The sequence below is a fragment of the Dunckerocampus dactyliophorus genome, chromosome 2 (genome assembly GCF_027744805.1).
Source record: "Dunckerocampus dactyliophorus isolate RoL2022-P2 chromosome 2, RoL_Ddac_1.1, whole genome shotgun sequence".
NCBI lineage: Eukaryota > Metazoa > Chordata > Actinopteri > Syngnathiformes > Syngnathidae > Dunckerocampus > Dunckerocampus dactyliophorus.
The window spans coordinates 31,798,253-31,819,671 of NC_072820.1; the positions used below are offsets into that span (position 1 = coordinate 31,798,253).

General features: G+C 40.7%; 2 protein-coding genes across 5 annotated transcripts in view; both read right to left on the reverse strand.

The window, feature by feature from the left end:
- kat6b (K(lysine) acetyltransferase 6B) overlaps window positions 1–13,157 on the reverse strand; it is a 41,539-nt gene extending 28,382 nt beyond the window's left edge. For 2 of the 3 annotated variants that reach the window (XM_054766511.1, XM_054766508.1), the window contains exons 1-2: window positions 11,858–12,022; window positions 9,297–10,123 (exon numbers count right to left, since the gene is read on the reverse strand). In XM_054766511.1, the coding sequence (XP_054622486.1) occupies window positions 9,297–9,917 (621 nt within the window). In that variant the 5' untranslated portion in view covers window positions 9,918–10,123; window positions 11,858–12,022. Of the gene's footprint in view, window positions 1–9,296; window positions 10,124–11,857; window positions 12,023–12,995 lie in introns of those variants that run through there. The other variant, XM_054766510.1, reaches the window with a different exon arrangement.
- A 3,701-nt stretch (window positions 13,158–16,858) lies between these two features.
- Window positions 16,859–21,419, reverse strand: part of LOC129168461 (adenosine kinase-like) — a 142,808-nt gene continuing 138,247 nt past the window's right edge. For both annotated transcript variants that reach the window (XM_054753769.1, XM_054753778.1), the window contains exon 11: window positions 16,859–20,057. In XM_054753769.1, the coding sequence (XP_054609744.1) occupies window positions 19,933–20,057 (125 nt within the window). In that variant the 3' untranslated portion in view covers window positions 16,859–19,932. The remainder of the gene's footprint in view (window positions 20,058–21,419) is intronic.

The window sequence follows — 21,419 nt, forward strand, 5'->3', positions numbered from 1 at the left end:
ATACAGTAAGAGTGGGCGGAATTGGTGTGCCAACACCCTCCTCCTATTGGTAGCCAGTATCAGAGTCGTTCATACCCAATTCAGGGAGCGACACTTCCCTTTTATTGTAGGTGTGAATAACAGGATAGGATTATACCACTGCTCCGCCCAGGCTTAGTGTAACGTACCAATAGGAGGAGGGTGTTGGCACACCAATTCCGCCCACTCTTACTGTATTTAAGGCCTAAGCTACCAGCACTTATTAGTTTGCTGACGAAGCTCTTCGGATGAGGAGCGAAACGTCCGACACCTTCTACACAGAAGTACAGATGACGTCTCAAGAAGCCTTTTCCTCGATGGACAACTCCTGTACGACTGAGAGCCTACACAGACAAACCATGCCAAAGCAACTATATACTGCACAGCCGCAGCTGTCGCCCCTTCCCTTTTCCTTGCGCATCTAATCAGCAGTCAGGACACATTTATGGTCTTAAGGACTATTGGAAAGTAAACATTTAAAGCAGAAATGAATGGACACAAACACAAATGAATGTCCACATAAAAACACATTCACCGGCTGTCATGCGCAGTTTGTTCCAGCCTGAAAATGCACCCACAGCGGTGCAACGTATTGGTATGTTTGCATTGTATTAGCATGTTCCAATCCGGGCACTGAGCGCGCTGGGAAATCAGGATTAAAAAGGTTTGCGATTGTGACATTTTCTCCAAATCTGACCATACTAAATATTTTTGAGGCTGGATCATTAGGGCATGTCCAGTCAAGTTTGCAACTTCAAAACGATTATCTGTGTGTGTTCACTCATGATGCATACGAATGTACTGCATTCATTGACCAATTACGTTGGTTTAAAGTACTAGAAAGTTTTCAATACTTTCAATTTGCAGAAATATACAAGTGTTGAAACTTTCTGTATAAATAATGTCCTGTTGTCCCACGTCCTTAGACAGAACAAATCAATCTCAAACAAACACAAGCAGTTAGTGGTTTGGTCATCAACATATCAAAAAGGAGACAAAAATGTCCATTAGTTTTTTCCAGAGTCAAAGCTGATGTGTTATGATCTTGTTTCGCTTATAACAAAGATAATGCGTCTGCTTTCATGGATGACTTCGGAAATTTAAAAAATATTCACCGTTCAGGGGCTGAAATCAGGATATTTGCATTTTTTTAATAAAAAAAAATTGAAAACAAATAGTTTTCGATTAATAGGGTAATTGATTAATCTTTAATTGTTGGATTAATTGCTGCAATGTTTTCAAGTAAGTCTACTGAAGGTGTGGCATTTTTTTGTTGAAGCGTATGATGCACCTGCTGGCATGACATAGAGCAAAGGCCACTGTTGAAGGAAATATGGTAAACAATAAAATGTTAGCTGGTCTATGAGAAGCCTGTTGAACAAGACTAGCTGGAGATCAGATTACAACAAAAAAAAATAATAAAAAAAAAATCAGCTCAGCAGGTGACAAAACAATGTGTCATACTACACGTTTTCTGTCCGGGTAGGGCTGGGCGATATAGACCAAAACACATATCCTGATATATTTAGGTTGAATATCAATATATGATATACATTCCAATATTTTTTTCCGCAAAGTGAGTTTAGACAAAATCCAAGCCAAATATGCGTGTCAAATTGTTTTATTAAAAATAAATAAATAATACTTAACATGAGGGTGTTTAAGTTTTAAAAAAGGTTCATGCAAGATGCACATTTAAAAAAAAAAAACACATCTTATCTAAAAATAGCCGCTAAAATAAAGAAGGCCATTCTCTTTTTCAACAAATATAGAAGAATTCAAATGTGTTATTTATAACAAACCTTTAGCTATGCTCATATCCTCAGCTAATAACAAAATATGAAGGAGTGTCCAGTTTAAGAGCACATTTTTAAACTCAAAAATACTTTAAATTGAACAGTGGTATTTTTTTAGGTAAACATTTTAGAAGACACAAGCATGCCATTATGCCAGGAACACCAAGCTGTCAACTGCATCAGGCTTAGCAACTGTCTGACTTCCTTGTACATTCGTGGTAGAGCTTGTGTTAAATAATTGTGACTGCGAAGCTCGCTGGATGTCGTGAGTCCGTTTTTTTCAGGTTTTTAAATCATTTTTTTCTACTGTTGAAAGGGGGACTACATCTTTAGCAATGTGATAGGACACTTTGTGTTGTGGCAAGAGTTAGCAAGAGTTAGCTGCAGCTAGCGCGCAGCTTCACACGTTCCTTGTATTGGAGTTGTGTAGGTTTTAAGGCAGTGAAAAATGTTTTTTTTTATGCTGTGAATTCCAAGTACCTCCAAATTACTGAGCTATGACGTAGTATTAGGGCCACATTCTAACTAATTCTTCCACCCCAGACACTGTCGCTTCGACTGAGCCGCCGGGCTTCTGCTAAACTCCTCCTCTTGCATGCACGGAGGGGGGCAGCTGAGCTCACACACACACACAGTGCAAAGAGATGGAGATGCAGCGCAAATCCAGTCTATATCGATATGAACGATTTGGTTGTTTTTGATATTGTGCTTAAAGTAAATACCGACATTAATAATACCGATATACATATACTGTAGGCCAGCCCTATGTCAAAGTAAAGATTAATTAATCCAAAAGCCATGCACACTCACTCTGAATGACCATTTTACCATATCACATATGGAAGTTATTTTTCTACCAAAAATACATAAAAACTGATGTCAACTGCTTTTGGACAGAAGGTTCCAATTACATAAGTCATTGCTTCTCCATTAAAAAAAAAAAAAAAGTCACGCTGGGGCGTGTTGATTTATAATCATTTAAGAATACTATTATCTGAAGCGGATTATGTTTAATCTTGACTCTCCTGAAGGTTTTTATCACCTTGTGTCGTCTGACAGCAGACGCATGACAGTTGGAAACACACACAAAAAATAAAAAGCAACACGAGCATAATAGACGCCTCATGATAGCATGTCTGTGGTTAATTGAACAAGTACTGCAACAACCGCTCACACAATCCTGATAAGGATCTTGTTGACTCAATGTGACAGAGACATGTTGACATTGTTAGACTAGTGTAAAACAATGTGGTTTTTGCTGAATGACAAGAAGTACATATGAATAATAATAGCACATGTCTGTGATTTTTAACTAGCAACAGAGACAGTCAACAACAACGCGGAAGACTCTTTGGAATCATGATGCTGCTGCTGTCAGACCCCGAACATAAAATCCTCTGCTTTGAATTAGTATATGCTATGTTTTTCTTCTTTACTGAAAAAAAAAGTCCAAAATCCATTGCATATGACAAAAAAAAAAATAGCAGCACAAAAGAATCTTTAGGAGGTTTTCCATCCCAGCTAAGCAGTCTGCACACCACCTGTGTTTGGCCCAAAGGAACCGCCCCTGGAACTTTTAGGGAGGATTTTTTGTAGAAGACAAATGAATGCTTGCAACCCACTACAATGGGTCTGTACTGGAGGTCAATAATAGGATCCAAGATGTTGATTAATCAGCTTCACTCTTGTTTTGGTACACACTTAATACAGTGGTATGGCTTCTTTGTGTCAAACCGCTTGTGCCAGGCCTCATAGTAATCTAATTCTAATGTCATCTACTAATATATGACAGCAAACCACTGCATAAATACTGCAGAATGTCTTGTTAGAGCCAAAAGTCATTGGATGGGAATGGCAACAACGGCTTCAATGTCATTGTGAAAAGTTCGCAATAGTTCCTTTTAACTTTGATCATAAATGACTGTAGAACAAACTCCCCGTCGCACACAACAAAACACACAAGGGATTTGGCACATTACCATGCCTGGAAGAAAGGGAACCATATTTTTATAAAGTAGCTGCTGTCATCATTTCGGTTGAATTTTGCATTCTTGTCTCACCATTAAAGTCATTGGCACCAGTTAGAAGGCTTGTTAACTTAGTTTGTCTCACATCAAAGTCAAATAAACTGTATATTATGATTACTAATGATTACTGTATATCCTTAGTCGATTAATCTGAAGCTTGTTTCGATGAATAGAGTAATTGGTTAGGCCCTAGACCAAGGGTGTCCAATGTGCAGCCCAGTGGCCATTGGCGGCTGTTTTTTGTTGGCCAGTGGCACATTGTAAAAATATAATTTAACAAGAAATCATCAGTAATTTTACAAGAATGAAGTCAAAATATTGAGGAAAAAAGATGCAATCTAATGAGAAAGTCATAATTTTATGAGAATATCGGAATTTTATGAGGAAAAATGTCATTTTGTAGAATAAATTAAAGAAATAATTGTATTTAAAAAAAATTTATAATTTGAGAAACAAAACAAAATGAAGTTGGTAGCATCGCTAGAAAATATCAAGGCGGCACTTGCATCCTTTCATTTTTCAGTATAAGGCCCTTGCTGGAAAATGCTTGGGCACCACTGCGCCTAGACGGGCCAAATCAATAGGAACGATTGATCCATTTGTGTGTATGTGATGAAGATGCTTGCATCCATCTTGTTTACGTGTATTCCACAGTGGAAGAAGATGTGAGCATCTTCATCACATACACATGAATGCACAGGCGACAGTGTGCAGGGACACGACGGGAAACAAATATAACGCAGAGCGATTTGTGAGGTCATATCTTTTTGAGGAGACATTTTTATGATGCAAATGAACTCCATTGAACATATATTGTTTTGAGAAGCCAAACTCTTTACTTAAATGACGCAGCAACTAAGCAGAACTGAGTTCCTCGTCATGGAAATCCGACCAGAACTAGACTCGCGGGACAACAATTGAACGAAGCAAGTACAGAGAACAAGCTTCGCGTTCTGTTCTTTGCAATCTTCATTTCACTGAAGACTGCTATGATGGAACACCTTTACAAGAAGCATTTGGCTTCAAAAGTACTCTATAAACGCATTTTGGAATGCTAGGATGCTATTCCTAATGTGATCGAGGACGGCGTCAAAGTTGCCACAGAACAGACCAAGTCATGTCCTATTGCATATTGTATTGTAAACACTATGCCACTGTCGCGACAAGCATTGTACATGTTACAAAACACACTTTCACAGGGATATGTTGATGGTGGGGGGCGGGGCAGAGACAAAATACACAATAAAAAAAAGGCTCTAAAGACCCTTGTACGCTCATGAAGAAGCGGATTTAAAACAATAACTGAAGGATAAGCAACTCCAATGTAATTTACACCTACCATTCTACCATTTGAAGCCAACCAATCTTCATCTCCACGTCTATGACATCGGACTCCGTATCAGACATGATAGGTCCATTGTCGGTGGTTCCAATAAATAGGACTTAATCCCTGTTCTGCAAGTTCTCTATTTGATCTCCAGATGTTTTTTCCTCCTCAAATACTATCGACACACCACTGAAATCTTTGCTATTATCACTAAACATCTTCTGTCGCGTCCATCCTCTCATGTTTGTTTACTCTGTTTAAGATGAGAGCTGCGCCTTCGCCGGCTTCACTTCCGGAAACGGCCCTTTTCTGCGGTGGTCGGTCCAACATGTCTCCCGCCACGTACTATAAATGTAATTTTTACAAATTTACTGTAGAACATACAAACAATAAAGAATATATTTTAACAAAGTTGATAAATCATGCCACTGACCCTTTAAGTTCCTTATTTTAATTTGGTAGTACTCCACTTTGTGTTGAATCATATTTTGGGTGTTAAGAATTTATGTTCATGTACATACATATCAATACATATATATCAATGGTCTTATTTCATATATTGGCCGATATATTGATTTTCGGTCAATATAAACCGGATAACGGGCTATATATCGTGTTTTTTCCGTCCCCAATACCGGTACTGGCCCCAAAAATCCCATATCAGTCAGGCTCTAATAGGAACCAAGCAAACAGTGGTTTGGTCCGCAACACATCAGAAAAGAGGCGAAAACGTCCATCAGTTTTCCAAAGTAAAATATGATGTGTGTGAATATCTTGTTTGGTCTAAAACACAAATCTTGTTTTAGGTCTGATTTCATGGATGACTTCAGAAAATTTTAAAATATTCATATTTTAGAGGCTGAAATCAGAGAATATCTGCATTTTCAAATAAAAAAAAAAGATAAATCAAAACACCCAAACTGTTGTCGATTAATTGGACAATTGATTGATGAATTGATTAATTGCTGCAGCTCTAATTGCAACTCTAATCTGAATGTTTTTGCCCAGTGGTTGGGGAGCTATGCACTAACACATTCTCCAAAATCCATTCTATTAGCATGGCAACACTTCATCAACTGATCAAATCTATACTGACATTTTACATAAACCCCAACCAGAGCAAGAGCTGAAGAGATGCTGATGATTTTCTTGGAGGGGTTCTAAATTAAGTACATTACAGGAAATTATGCTGCATGAAAAGAGCAGGCTGTCCTGAGCGAGGGGGTGGGGTCCTATTAGAACACTGCTGGTGGAAAGCGAGCTCAAGTGGTTGCATAACACAGCAGGGGAAAAAAAAAAAAAATCCAATTCCTCGCCTTTGTTCCTGGCAGTCTCTCTCTTCAGACGCTTAGAAACTGTGAGCCAACGCTGCTCTTTTCTACTGCAAAGTACCTGTTTTTCTCAACACATAACACAGTCATTGTGTGTCTTAGTTGTGAGGAGTCTCAACATTTGAAGTGCAAGGTAAACCATGACTGGGCTGGGTGATGCCAACAACAGAAAGGTTACAAATGGAAAGCAGCCGTGAGAACCCTGAAGACCCTTTTTACTAAATAATTTTTAGGCCTAACCACAGACAGTTGCAGTTATGGCTGCAAAATCAAAAAAGGTGTCGCTTCCTGATTATTCACTGTGAAACTGCTGACAAGCAAGGTGACATCTCTACTGGCAGATACTTGAATGCATGAAACCATTTACACCACAGCTCACAAAACACACAAAAATATTTGCACTTTGACAAAAAAAAAAAGAATGCTAGGCTGTGCACACTGCTAATCAAGCCAGACTTAAACCCGTTTCTGATACAAATGACTCATGTTGATCAATACCAAGTGAAAATCATTGTGTTTATATACACTTTGTTTTGAGTTTTTTGCACAAGTGATAAGTGCAGCACCTTCCTAACTTGCTTGCTTGCTTGCTTGTTTGTATTGTTTTTAGCATTAGCATTCTGACTGCAGTTACTCAGACGCAACTTAAAACAGTTTGTTCTCTGTGAATCAATCCTCGGTGTTTGAAATCAGACCTCACAAATCGCTCTGCGTTATATTTGTCTATCGCCGTGTCCCTACGCACTGTCGCCTCTCTATTTGTGTGTATGTGATGAAGACGATCGCATCTTCTTTCGCTGTGGAACACACGTAAACAAGATGGCCGCAGCACTCCGTCACGGATGTAGATGCGAACATCCTCATCACATACACGCAAATAGAGAGGCAGTGCGCAGGGACACGGCGCGAGACAAATCTAACACAGAGCGATTTGTGGAGGTCTGATTTTTTTTGAGGAGGCATTGGTGTGATGCAAATGTATTGCTCTTTTGAACGCATATTGTTTTGAGAAGCCAAACTCTTTACTTAACTTGCATCAAAAGTGCAGAAAAAGTGTTAAATGACCCAGTAACTAAGCAGAAATACGTTCCTCGTCATGGAAATCCAACCAGAACTGGACTCGCAGGACCAAATGGGCGGGGGTAAGTCACTGTTGAAATAATCCATTGCTGATGTGGATGGCACACAACTTCATGTCAAAAAATCCAAACTATTCCTTTAAGGGTCATTTAGTCTTAGGCTGGGGCTTATGTAACCTGTGGGAAGCCTACCACACACACATGCACACGCACGCACACAGAGGCAGCATGACTTCCTGGTTATCAGCAACTCTTATTATGAAGACACAGCAACACAAACACTCGAGGGGCCGCACGGTCGATGTGGACACCAGAAACCATTTAGACAATCAAAGCATTGACTTGCTATTATTGCAGTGTTGTCCAAAAATTGCACAGACAACAAAAATCATTCATGCTACACTCTTTAAAATACAAACAAAAAACCCTCACAAACACAGAAGCCATGGTTCAGCAGAATTTCGCCAACACTTGTTACCAGGCAGAATTCACAGGGCACCATCAAACTGCCCCATAAATGACACCTGCTAGGAAGTTACACTACAAAAATTACTCTCAAAAACATACTATATGCATTAAAATACTGATACTGAAACGTATTGTACAGTCAGTCATTCTTCATTTATCACGGTTACATGGTTCCAGACCCAACCATGAAAAATGAATTCCCTATTTATAAATGGAATAGTTTCGGAGTTAGAACAGAGACAACCTGTTTATGACCTTCTAAATATGTTTAATGTTATAAGAGCCCTCTAGACATGAATTAACACCCCTATAGTCAGCTTTACACTCGTACTACCCAATGAAGTATACTTACTTAGAAAAGTAAGTAACTTGTGCTAATGTGCGTTGCCATAAATGTGTTCACTAGGGGAGTAGTGTGTGTGTATCGGATAGGAAGTGAGGTTGCATTGACCTTCACCTTGCTGTGGGTTAGTTACGGTTGCAACAGTAGCCCATGTTTTCATTAGGGATTATTGTGCCTGTTTTGAGATAATTCAAACCTGCAATAAAAGCTTGTTGCTCCGGCAATGAAGTTTGGTGCTTGTGTGTCTCACCGAACATTACACTCACATTACTGACACGTACTGACTGACTAATGTATTCTCTGTTTCATCTAGTGTACCCAAAAATATGCAACATTTGCTTAAATATGCATATGTTTTGACTGATAGGCTGTATTCAACATGCAATCAACAGCAGGATTTATTAATTTGTATATTTTGAAAAACCTTGATAACAGTGAAGCCACAAAATACTAACCGCAAAGCGGCGAGGGACAACTGTATTGCTATTACTTACGACACAGTATTGTATGTACCATTGTCAAATACTGATGCTGTCCACAATACTGTGATGTATCGTAGGGATTCCTCCAATACATAGGGTATTGAACCATTGCTGAATCAGACTATCAAGTGATAGCTAATCGAAACAACTGAGGCAAAATGGAGTGCACTATTTGACGGCAACCAAGAGAGGTGCTGTTGACTGCACTAGTTGTTGTCTAAAAGAAAAAAGAAAAAACAAAAACAAAACAAAAAAAAGGACAACAGCCTTTATATATCCACGCTATAAAACAATTGCATCAAAACACTTTCCAATCCCATTAAAAATGATCATAAAGAACCCATGACTACTGAAAAATATCAAACTATAGTAAGCTACACATTCATTGTACACTGTTGAATGTAAAAGTTGTAAGGTGTGCATACCTGTTCTCGCTCATTAGGGAGCAGAGTCACCGTCGACAACACCAAAGGGGAAGTACCCGGGCACCTGGGCACTCTCCCCTCGGCGCCAGGATGCCCGAGCTGATACCGTGGCCCGTTCTTCAACAACCGGCCGCTGTTGACGGACCGCTTGGCCGCCAGCCGCAACCTCTGACGGAAGGCTGGGTTGTCGGCAAGTTCCGTGAGGTCGTCCTGGTTCCTCAGGTACCTCTCAATGTTCTTGAGCGAGGAGCCGTGCAAATCATCCAGGCCCCCAATGGCCCTCCGCAGGATCTTATTCCAATCAACGTGGCGGAGATCGCCGGGATTCCATATAGATTCCTTCGATGGCACGGACACAACGGGAGGTGGCGGGATAAGTCCAGCTCTCGCAGGGTTCCCCGGGTCCTTGTACGAGGTGCTCCCCTTATTGGTAACCTTAAGAATAGAGCCGTCGTGAACGCTTAAATCCAACTGCTCCAGGACAGTCTTCCTGTCCAGTCCGTGCAACGTGGCCACCGCATGACAAATCCTCTCCTCCGAGGGACGCTGCTTTTGCCGCTTGATTTTCTGTATTGCCTCGAGAATCCACTCCGTGTAGAGAGGGTTTGCGAGTTTGACCATGGCTGAAAAAGGACGCTCACAAGAACACGATAATCCATACAGATCCCCGCTTGCTGCTGGCGATCACTGGGTACATCCACATCCTTGACCAGGAAGTCAAAACGGTACGTTCCACAACAATCCCAGATGTAAGACAACCGGGGGAAAAGTTGGCACTAATAAAATTCCACCACTTGGGCTGTTTCTACTTGAGTCCAACATTAAATCTATGAGAAAAGCAAATACACATGTTACACAGATAGATACACATCTATTACGATACTGCCCCGAATACAAGACGGTATTTTTTCCCTCGAAAACAGCTGTCGAGTTGACAAATTGTCTTATATATATTTGGGCTCTTGAGCAACGGTGAGGCCAGTTCAAAACTTGGTTGCCTTAGGTCCTTAAAAACAGCCAATAGTCAGTGGGACATCATGCATTCAGGGTCGTCTTATATTTGGTAACACGGTAGTAGATTTGATATGTGTTTGGCCCTCTAAAGATGTTCTAAAATATAAAAGTAGATAGATACACGTAAAAGTCTAGGTTGTTTTGCAAGGATCAAACAAGTGTTAGCAAAGTGTCAGTTTGAGAAACTTCTATCGGAGTTGCATAGAAGTCTTGTATTTTCCCAAAAACTGGTCTTGAAAATGAGGGCTTGTCTTATATTGGGGTCGACACGGTAACCAGTTAATTCCCAAGTGGACTTGATAGGCATGTTTTTCCCTCTAAAGATGTTCAAAAACATTAAAAAAAACATTTAAATTCAAGATGGGTTTACAAGGAGCTACCAAGTGTTAGCTTATATCAGAGTTGCATAGATCCTATATTCCAGGTCATCTTATATTAGGGTCAACACGATAACTAGTTAACTGTTCATGTTTGGTCAAATGAATGCAGCCCTCTAAAAATGTTGTAAAACATAAAAAAAAGCTAGAAACATTTACAGGTTTTTAAATCCAGGCTAACTGGCTGGTAGGTAGCAAACAAGTGTTAGCAAGGTTCGACAAACTTATGAGTTACAAAGACGTGGAAAACATTCTCCTCGCTAAAGTGTGTATGGTATTGCTTTAATATTTTTCCATAAACTAATCTTGAAAATGAGAGATCGTCTTTTATTCTGTGTCGTCTTATATTTGCGTCAATACAGTAACTAGTTAAAAGCTGACAGCTTTGATGGGCATGTTTGGTAAAACGACAAATGCTTGAAACATTTATAGGTTTTAAAACTGAGGCTGTTTGGTAAGTAGCGGAGGGCTAGCAAAGTTCTACAAACTTCAATGGAGTTACAACCTTGCTGAGGTGTGTGTGGTATTGTAGCACAGACTGTCTCAGAGTTGAGTCTAATATTTATACTTTTCCCATAACTGGTACTGAAAACCTGAGGGGTTGTCTTGTATTCAGAAGGGTCGTCTTATATTTGGGTCAATGTGGCAACTAGTTAACAGCTGAGTGGCTTTGATGCGCATACTGGTAAAAGGAATGCAGTCCTCTGAAAATGATGCAAAACATAAGAAACAAATGCCAGAAACATGCATAGATTTAAAACCCAGTCTAACTGTTTTGTAAGTACCAAACAAAGTGTAAGCCAAAGTTCGACAAAGTTATATGGAGTTGTGAAGAAGTGTAAACACTCGTCCTCAGTAAGTTGTTTGCGTTATTCTAAATCATAAAGCAACACAACAAAACCACCAGTGTATCATTCCATGCACTTTCAACATTTCAACACACAAGATGATTTCCGTCACACAAAATGACGACGCCAAGGCAACATTCCACCCTTCCACTTTTTTGACAGCTCCATGGCCGCCCACAACAAAGTGATTAACGCCACACGCACAAAATCAATGTCCGCTCCCTGACAGCCACACGTTCGATGCCCCGAAGGGCGAAAACTCACCACTCTGACACGCTTTTAAGCAAACACGAGAAAGCGGGTAACAAACCGTGTAACAAACCTGTGAGTCGCGTCGAATGGCTCCTGAAATGACAAGCGTTCAAAGTGGCGTCACCTAAACAGTCGCCATTTTGTTACACTGTTGTAGTTTACGGCGAATCCGACATGACGCTGATTACAATCCAATGGAGTCTCATTAAAGCTCGCCGACACTAATGTGCCCGCCTTAAAAACTTCAATATTGGCTGTAACGAGTCCAGATCCGATTCCTGGTTTGATAAAACACGTGTCAATCTTCACGCATGAGCTCACGCCATTGGCCAGTCGAGCTGTCACTTCCTCCCCCTTCTCTTGACCCGCCTTCTTAAGGTGCCTTCACGGTGGCGTAAATACCATGAACAGGCGGACAGGACGCTAAAACATTTATTTACAACTTGTCTCCCCTTTTTATTTGTGGCCATTCAGCACACGCTGACGCGCAGCATGTTTATTGCATGCTGTGTCACGATTTAACAAGACAAATGTTCCACCCTCAGTCGCGATTTAACACTGTCCCACCTTAATGACACATTCCTCCTTAGAACAGTTGCAAGTGGATCGTTTTTACACTTTAAATGATTAATTATTGGGGACCAGCAAGGCTGATAAACGCGGATAGAGTGGGACACAAATACAAGGTGGCGCGTTTAGAGACGCCAAACAGGAGAGGGGGTCAAAACGTGTGAAGGGCTGTGATCGCCCCGTTTAAGCACCACCTCCCTTCTTATTATTTCCCCGAGAGGAGCCCGTTAATTCTCTTGATAATTCACATTTAAGCCAATTAAACATTATTCCATAAAAGTGTGCGTGTTTTTCCTGCTCATCAGACGTGATGACAGTGAACGTCCCGCATGGCGTTGCGCAATGAAGGCATGACCTCTTTATCGCCATTAAATAATTCCGACAACCAAAATAGTTGAGCCCCGCAGGGAGGAAAGAGACAAGTTAAGGCGCGGGGGGAATTCATTAATAAACGCTGTATAGTTGTTTCCCCCCGTAATGTCCCACCACCAGTGCTTTTAATCGCTCTTTAAATAAACGCGTGTGCACAAATTGACGCCAAGTTGCATGCAAGAAAGCACAACAAACGCGATTCAATGATTCAACGATTCAATAAAAAAAACATCCACAAAAACAACATATTTAAGTGCTTAGTTTACCTCCTCAAGTTTTTCCAAGAGTCCTCTTGTCTTCGTGATGGTGAAATGATTAAAAGGAGGAGGGGGGAGAGAAAAAAGAAAAAAAAGGCATATCCGAGGTGCAGAGCTCGCATGGAGAGCAGCTGATAACAACTAATTGAAAGGTTAATCTACATAGCAGCCTGTGACAAAATGGTACCCTCCTCCTTCTCCCTCCCTCCTCCTTCACTGGAGACATCACGTCTTTAGTGTCGACCCACCATCATATCATAAACACCTGCACGATGCATAAAATACAGTATGCAAGAAATACAAAAGTTGTATGCATTAATACAATATTGTGTTTACTATTGTTGTGCTTCCTCTTGTTTTTACTTGTTAATGCTCAGTGGCGGAGCTACAAGGTGGCCAGAGGTGGCCGTGGCCACCCCCGTCACTCTCTGGCCGGCCCACTGGCCATCCAGACATTTGAACTTATTGCCACCCCTGTGTAATGGTCTCACATTAGCCACCCCAATGAAACATTTCTGACTAAAATGGTAGAAAATACAATTACAAGCTGCTTAAACTAGGAATTCCTGCTTGTAGACGACCACAACGTACCCCAATGGACATTTTCCCGATGCGTTCCGATGCACGAGTGCGAACACCTAGTGGTGAAGTTGGTGAAATGTGGTGCCAACATGTTTTTGACTACCAAACAATGAAATTGTCAAAATGCTTGCTGTGGGAACGTGGAAAAAAAAACAAGCCGCCTTGAATGCGTCACATAACAATGATGGAGGATGCAACAGCTTTTCTGTATTTACATCTCCCGGGTAACAAACATGGCAAATGTGTGCTAGTGAACATTTTCTAATGCATTCCCATGCACAAGTGGGGAAAATGGTGACCTGAAGTTGTCATGAAAGTGTCAAAACTTAAGTAGGCGATACAATTTTTTGTCGAAATACAACGTGTAAAACGTGTAAATTTGCCCTACAAAAAGTGTCTTAAATCACTCCTAAAACAAAAAAATGCCAAAACAGCATGAGTACTCCAGTTTGCCACAGGGAAGTGCAAAAACAAGCCGCCTGGAACGCATCACGGAGCAACATAGCACATGGTGGATGGATGCACAAACGTCCTGACAAAAACGTCTTAAACAGGTGATAAAACATAAAAATGGTCAAAAACAGCATTATTCCAGTTTGCCACAGGGACGTGGAAAAACCAACCTGCCTTGGTGCTAACAAACAACAATGGAGGAGAGCGAGGCTCTTCTGTGTTTACGCCTTACAAATATTACAAATGCGTGCTAGTAGACGACCACAATGTACCCCAGGGACATTTGTAATGCATTCCAACACACGAGTGGTGAACTAATGAGTGAAATTATGTGATGAAAATGAATTAGGCCATTCAATGTTTTGTCAAGATGCGTAAAATACCTTCCAGCAAATGTCTTAATACACAACTATTAAAACATAATCGTCCAAATCTGAGCATTATTCTACTTTGCCATAGAAAACTGAAAAAAACAAGCTGCCTTGAACGCGTCAGACGCGCTAACAAACAACAACGCTGGATGAGAATGAGTATTCACTAGAAATGAGTCCACAAGACAAGACGATACATGAGGTTGGGTCTACGAGAACTACAAGAGGCAAACTTTTAACATTACTATTAAGAAAAGTACAATCTACTACAACGTTACACCCTTCAGCATTCTATGTGAATGCTGCCGGCCCCGCCTCCACCCAACGAGACTGTATGACTGACAAAAGGGCTCATGCCGTTCATGCCGTTGTTCTATGGAACAAACACGGCAAGGTGCTGAAACCAACGGACAGAGTGAACTCTCTTCCCGCCTGTTTTGGAAGTGGGAGACGACGAAAACAGACACACATGCACATGGCATTATGTTGCGGCTGGCAAAATGATGGAGTTCATTTTAATTTATTGTGTGACTTACTATTATCTATTATCTTACTATTTCCAATACACAGTCGGAAAGGAATACTACTAGTGGGGAAAGTGGTAAACTGCAGCTACGTCACCCTGTTAGTAGTGATGTCAAAACGCACAACAACTAATCTCAACTAATGAAATGTCAAAACTATCCAAACCTGAACATTATTCTTGTTCGGAAAATTGGTAAAAACAAGCAGTGGTGCTAACAGACAGCAACAACGGAGGAGATGAGGCTCTTCTGTATTTACTGTACGTCTCCATGGTAACAAAGACAAACTGCAGTAAAGGGGACAGTGTACACGGAAACATGCGAAGCTAACGTTAGCATATCTTGATCATACCTCCAATGGTATTTACTCAGCACTCTCGGAGCCCCATCTGACCAAATAGTACCCACTAGCCCAAGCGTTCGCCAGTGGAAACGTATGACAAGCGAGTAGCAGAGTTGACAAGGTAATTTTCTCTCTTATCATGCATTCTTATTATCTCTTATTATCTGCTGCCCTTAATCTCGTAATGAACTCCAGCATGCCTGAGGAGGGGTAATACTTGTTTAGTAACAGTACACAGCATTCAAACTCTTCTGAGATTGGCGCTCTTGCAATAATACAGAAGTCATTATACATAATTGCTCACTTCCCATTGGATTACAATATGAACACACACAGACACACACAGCACTGCACTAGAAATAGCACACGGTTGACAGACATCTACTTAACCACTGTGGTTAACTTAACTACTGTTTTGTGTTTCATTTTTCATGTTCACCCCCGCCTAGCAACTAAACACAAATGCGAAAGCTACATAAGTTGTTTCCTATAAGCAGGAATGGCAAAAGCTCGCTTGGTCTTCAATTTCAGTGTGAGTTACACACTGTAAAAGCAGGGCCTCACGATCTTCCTGACTTTTTGGGTTTCAGGCAGGAGGTGTCACAAAGGTTAGCACAGTGATAACTGGCTTGTAGCAGCCAAGGGCTCATAGCGACTTCGCTTTTTCATCCTTCGCTGTCGGCTTTTCCAACCATTGTGAAGCACAATTCACCAAGCGTTGGATTGTTCACCCACTCAATAGAAAATGTGAGCGGGGATGAGACCGTCCTGAGACACGTTGCTTTAACCCTACTGATAAGATGTACACAAATAAATCCCATTCCACAATAAAAATCTTCTCATCTGCAATGAAACAGGAAGTAGTCGTAGCAGAAATAGACCGCTAGCTAACAGACAGTCACTAAACAATCCAAAATGGTACGGCCGTCGTCTTACGTCATCCTATGTGAACCGGGAAGTAGGCTGCTAGCTTAAAAAACACAAACAAAAACAAAACTATATTTTTCATAAGAAGAACTTACTTTGTGGAACGGCGGCGGACGTGTTCCGTCCCACCCCATAATCAAAAATGGTCCAGTCGTGTTGTCTTACATGGTTCACTGTGAAACAGGAAGTACCCTGCTACTTTAAAAATGAACAACACACAAACAAAAACATTTTTTGTCACTTTTATTGAGGAACTTACTTTGTGGAATGACAGATGTGTTCTGTCCCACCCCAAAATCAAAAATGGTCCAGTCCTGTTGTCTTACATCGTCCACTGTGAAACAGGAAGGCGCCTGCTAACTTAAAAAACGAACAACGCACAACACAAAAACTTTTATTAGAAGTTACTTTGTGAAATGACGAACGTGTTCCGTCCCACCCAAAAAATTAAAAATGTTCCAGTCTTGTTGTCTTACAATGTCCACTGTGAAACAGGAAGTAGTGTATGAGGCAACAAACACAAATCGATGCACTTTGATTATCACTTTTTCATTTTCTTGCTGCAGATCCAAATATGGTACGATCCTGTTGTCTTACGTCAGCCAACTTGTAGCTTGCTGGCGAACAAAGGACAAGAAACGCACAAAATTAAAAAAAAACAAAGACACTGCATAATTTTTTTTCTGTTTTATCAGAGGTATTTTTCTTGAACCAGGAAGTAGTCTGCAATCTAACAAATAGACGACACACAAAAACAAAACAAATATGTCTGGTCGCAATTTTTTCCACTTATTTTGTTGTTTTGACGTTGGCAATATGACGATAAAACATTCTCCTTACACAAAATGAAAAAAATGGTACAATCCTGCTGTTTTACATAATCCTCCTTGGACCAGGAAGTAGCCTGCTAGCAAACAAACAGACGACAAAAAATATCGCACCACAATTTTTCCCCCTTTTTTTCAAATAACTTATTTTATAGCTTTGACATTTGCAATATGGCTGAAACAGTCCCCTTACCCCAGGTGAAAAAATTGTACAATCCCACCATTTTACATCGTCTTCCTCAAACCAGGAAGTAGCCTGCTAGCTAACAAACGGACAGCCAACAAAAACTAAACAAATACGTCCCCGCCACAATTTTTTTCCAATTTTGTCCGAAGAAGTTATTTTCTTTTTACATGTGCAAATGACGGAAACATCCCTCTTAGCCCATCGTCCTTGAACCAGGAAGTAGCCTGGTACTAAGTAGCTAACAAATGGATGGCAAACAAAAGAAAGACGTCTCATGACATTTGTTTCTACTTTTATTAGAGGAATATATTTCTCTTTTTGCTTTTTTTGAGTCACGATGCAGCCCCAAAATTGAAAAACATGGTACGGTCCTGTCTCTGGCTTGCTAACATGCATAAGAAACAAATATGGCGCTCTGGGACGTGACATCCTATGCAATCTGCATACATCTTGTTAATTTGTCCAAAATGGGTGGGAGTCATGTAAATCTGTCATGGAGGAGGACGGGGAAGGGGAGCTGCAGGTGATGCTGATAGCGTGCCCCCCACGTACATCTTGGATGGTTTGAATGGGAGAAAATGTGCCCCATCCCCCTTAAAACGACACCCGCTCGGCCCTTGCCAAGACCAGACTAGACTGGTGTTCACCAACACTGCTGCCCATCTGTAGGGGCACCACACCAGCCCCCATGATTCCTACCACCATATAACCATCATATATCCGTCAAAGTTCATAAAATTGAGCCATTTTTACATAAATAATCACATTTCTCCACATGACGGATGAAAAGTTCCGCGGGGAAAGTGAGGAGAAAAGGACTTTTCCCTCCCATTGTGGGCGTCCGTTCTCATGACTTAATCATGGCTGCCTCCCCTTTTGTGTTTGTGTTTTGCCATCTGTCATCTTGAGAGAGGCCAATGAGCCAGCTGCCCCCCATGAGTGTGATCGTGCCCAATCACAAACCCGCGCACACACGCACACACACATACTTTCTTTCAAAGTGGCATCTGTGTGGGAGAAAAAAAACACCACAAACAGTTAATGAGAAGCCTTTTTGTTGTTGATTGACAGCTGATAAGATGATGTAACAGGTTGTTGGACCACAGTCGCTTAGCGGACCCCCCACTCCGTCTAGATGGCACAGCTGGGGGATGGGTATAAAAAGAGCTACCTAAGAAACGTCTTAAAAAAAGCTCCTACTGTATATTCCATCTTTTGGCACTTTTGGAGTTCGTTTGTAGAGGGGGGCGCACCCAGGATGCTCCTATAACACCCCCCAAGCCCCTATCCTCCCCTTTAATGGACACAATTAGCATAATAAAGCATTTGGTTGAATTTGCTGGAGCCATTCCAAACTGGTGTGCATCTTTTTTAGATGAATGTGCCACATTGGAGGTCCAAACCTTCACATTTTGCTTATTGACTGTTTTTTTTCTCGATGTATCGCTCACTTTTATAGTGCATTGTTTCAAACTTGCCCAGAATTTGTTGTTTATTCTTATATTTTGTTTCATTGTATGATCCCCTCTACTGCAAGGTGGGATGGTTTCCCTTTATGTGCACACTCTGGACTCTCAGGGACAATTTGGTCCCATTGACTCCCATTAAAAAACGGAATGTTTTCGATACACAACAGAGTTTTAGCAATTAATAAATGATGGCACACTTTTCCCAGGGGTTCTTTTAATCCAAATATATACACTAAATACTGGATCCATCCATCCATTTTCTATGCCACTTATCCTCATTAGGGTCGTGGGGGTAGGCTGGAGCCTATCCCAGCTGACTTTGGGCGAGAGGCGGGGTACACTCTGGACTGGTCGCCAGCCAATCACAGAGCACATATAGACAAACAACCATTGTATTTGATGCAGTGAAAGTGAAAAAAAAAATGATTACATTACATTTTTATTACACTTTTGTGAGAGGGATCATTTTGGGACCTTAGGGTAAAAAGTTCATCCTTTTTTTTATTTTTTATTATTAACTCGTTATATTTGTTACTTAATACAAAGAAGTGCAGTAAAACCATATCGCATTTTACTACATTGCCGAGGAAATAAAAGACAGTAAAACCAATTATTTAGAATCAATATTAGTCTTTTTTAAGACATCGGTTACCATGACAACCCTAAGAAGGAATGAGCAAGGCACTCGAGTGAGAAAATGACTTGAAAACTGTTACATATTTGCTTAATTTTTACCATACATACTCAATTTTGGTTAGCGTACTGTAAAAAACGACTCCAGGTGGTGGGTCTAGGTGGTATGATGAAAATAATAAAACTACCATAAAAGTTGTCCAACAAAACTATCAGGATGTACTAATGAGGTCAGTCTTTGCAATTGCGTTCAATCTATGGCGGAAAAATGCAATAACTTCATCAAAACTGAAAGCAGAGAAACCATTTTTGGCCCACTTTGAGATCTACGGGTACCACTGCACAAACTTGGATTACGATCCACATAAAATTGTGTCCTTGTGTTCTGTGCACAAAAAATATCATATTGAAAGTGAACTTTATTACCTTTTGACATCAGGCGGTTTGTGTCTTCTTGCTAGCAAGATACAAATGACAGGAAAAAAATGCCAATTGAAGATTTTTGGTAAAAAGTTGTTACTAGTACAGCAATTTGTTGATTATTGTGCCCTCTTGTGGTCACTGTGTAGTAGAAAAACATAAACTCCCGACACGGACATGTACTGTATGCAACCATGTTCTCGGATGCATCTAGTGAAAGTCCGGCTTCTCGGGGAAGGTGCATCCCACTCGTCTGATGATGACGTTCGCGGCGTAGTGTCCCGCTCGGATGCACTCCTCCAGCGGATGCTCCTGGACTAACGCAGACAGGAACCCTGCGTAACGAGATAGTGGAGTATTACGTTATCATCGCGAGCCGTAATACTAGTTTGTGGCGCCTCCTCCAAAAACAGTAAGATGAATGAATGAAGTTATGGTCATGAAATTATAGCTACTACAAAAGATCAATAAGGCGAAGTATCGTACAGTTATTTCTTTCACATTTCTCCTGTTTCAAACATAAAAAACAACCACACACATGTTGATTAAAAACAACTCCCTAATTATGGAGATATGTGACAATTTTTTGTGATTTCATTGTTGTATCCTGAAACGACCGATATTGTGGGCCAAATATCGGGATAATGTGATGTTATCAAACAAATAATTGTAAATAAGTGCTTTGACAGCAACCACAACTCGGGCTTGTATTTTATTGTTACCGCACAATCCCTTCATCGTGATGCGATGTATACCAATTGTCAAATATTGTTATAATACAGTCAAACTTGTCTATAGAACATGCATATGAGTCAAACAGTAGCACATCACATAGTACAATTCACAATTTTGCATGTCCAAAAAGGAGTAGGAAGAAGCAAAGCTTATTTAATCCTACCCCTCATCAGTTTCACATCAGTTGCAATACATTTATTCACCTCTTGTTCTTCCAAGTGTACTTTGTAGGTCTACATGACAATGTAGTGCAATCATAGCCAAGGTTTTTACTTACTAAAAGGAAGCTAGAGACTTAATAATAACTGATAGAATATATCCACCACCCACAGAACAAAGCTGTGCTAGTAATGTCTTACGCTTGTTTTTGATATTTTACTTTTTATACGGCAGAGTGTCATTACAGCTTTAGTTCATCAGGAAGTGACGGGAAGTGACGGTGGGCGTCCCGAGCAGGAGAGCTAGGCTCAGTGCTAGCTGTGAGTTTGGAGAGAGTTGGGAAGTGTGTTTATGTTGGCGTGGATGTAAAGTCCTGCAGTGTTCTCCGCTGTTAATAAAGCCATTAAAGTGCATCGGCGACGTGAGTCTCTCCTTCCCCACAACAAGCGGCATTACAGTATTGACCAGTGCACACCAGGAAATAAACGGTGTCATTTCTTACAGGCATTGGCTGGACAGCTATGTAGTGGGGCTTGAAGATGAGGACTTTGATAGATTTGTGGATGAGGATTGATGAAAAATAACCTGAGTACATTCTAAAATACTTCAATTAAGTACAACCGAACTCCGTTTTGCTCCCGCTGCCGCATGCATGCTAGCGTATGTTTTTTTTTTTTATTGTAGCGTCGCTGGGAGCACGTCCTGTTCCCAGCCTACTTTGCGGTAATGTTTTGGTGCAAATGCTCTTAAAGTTACATGTTTGACCAGGAAATAGCAAGCTCAAAAGAAGACGGCTTTTTTAT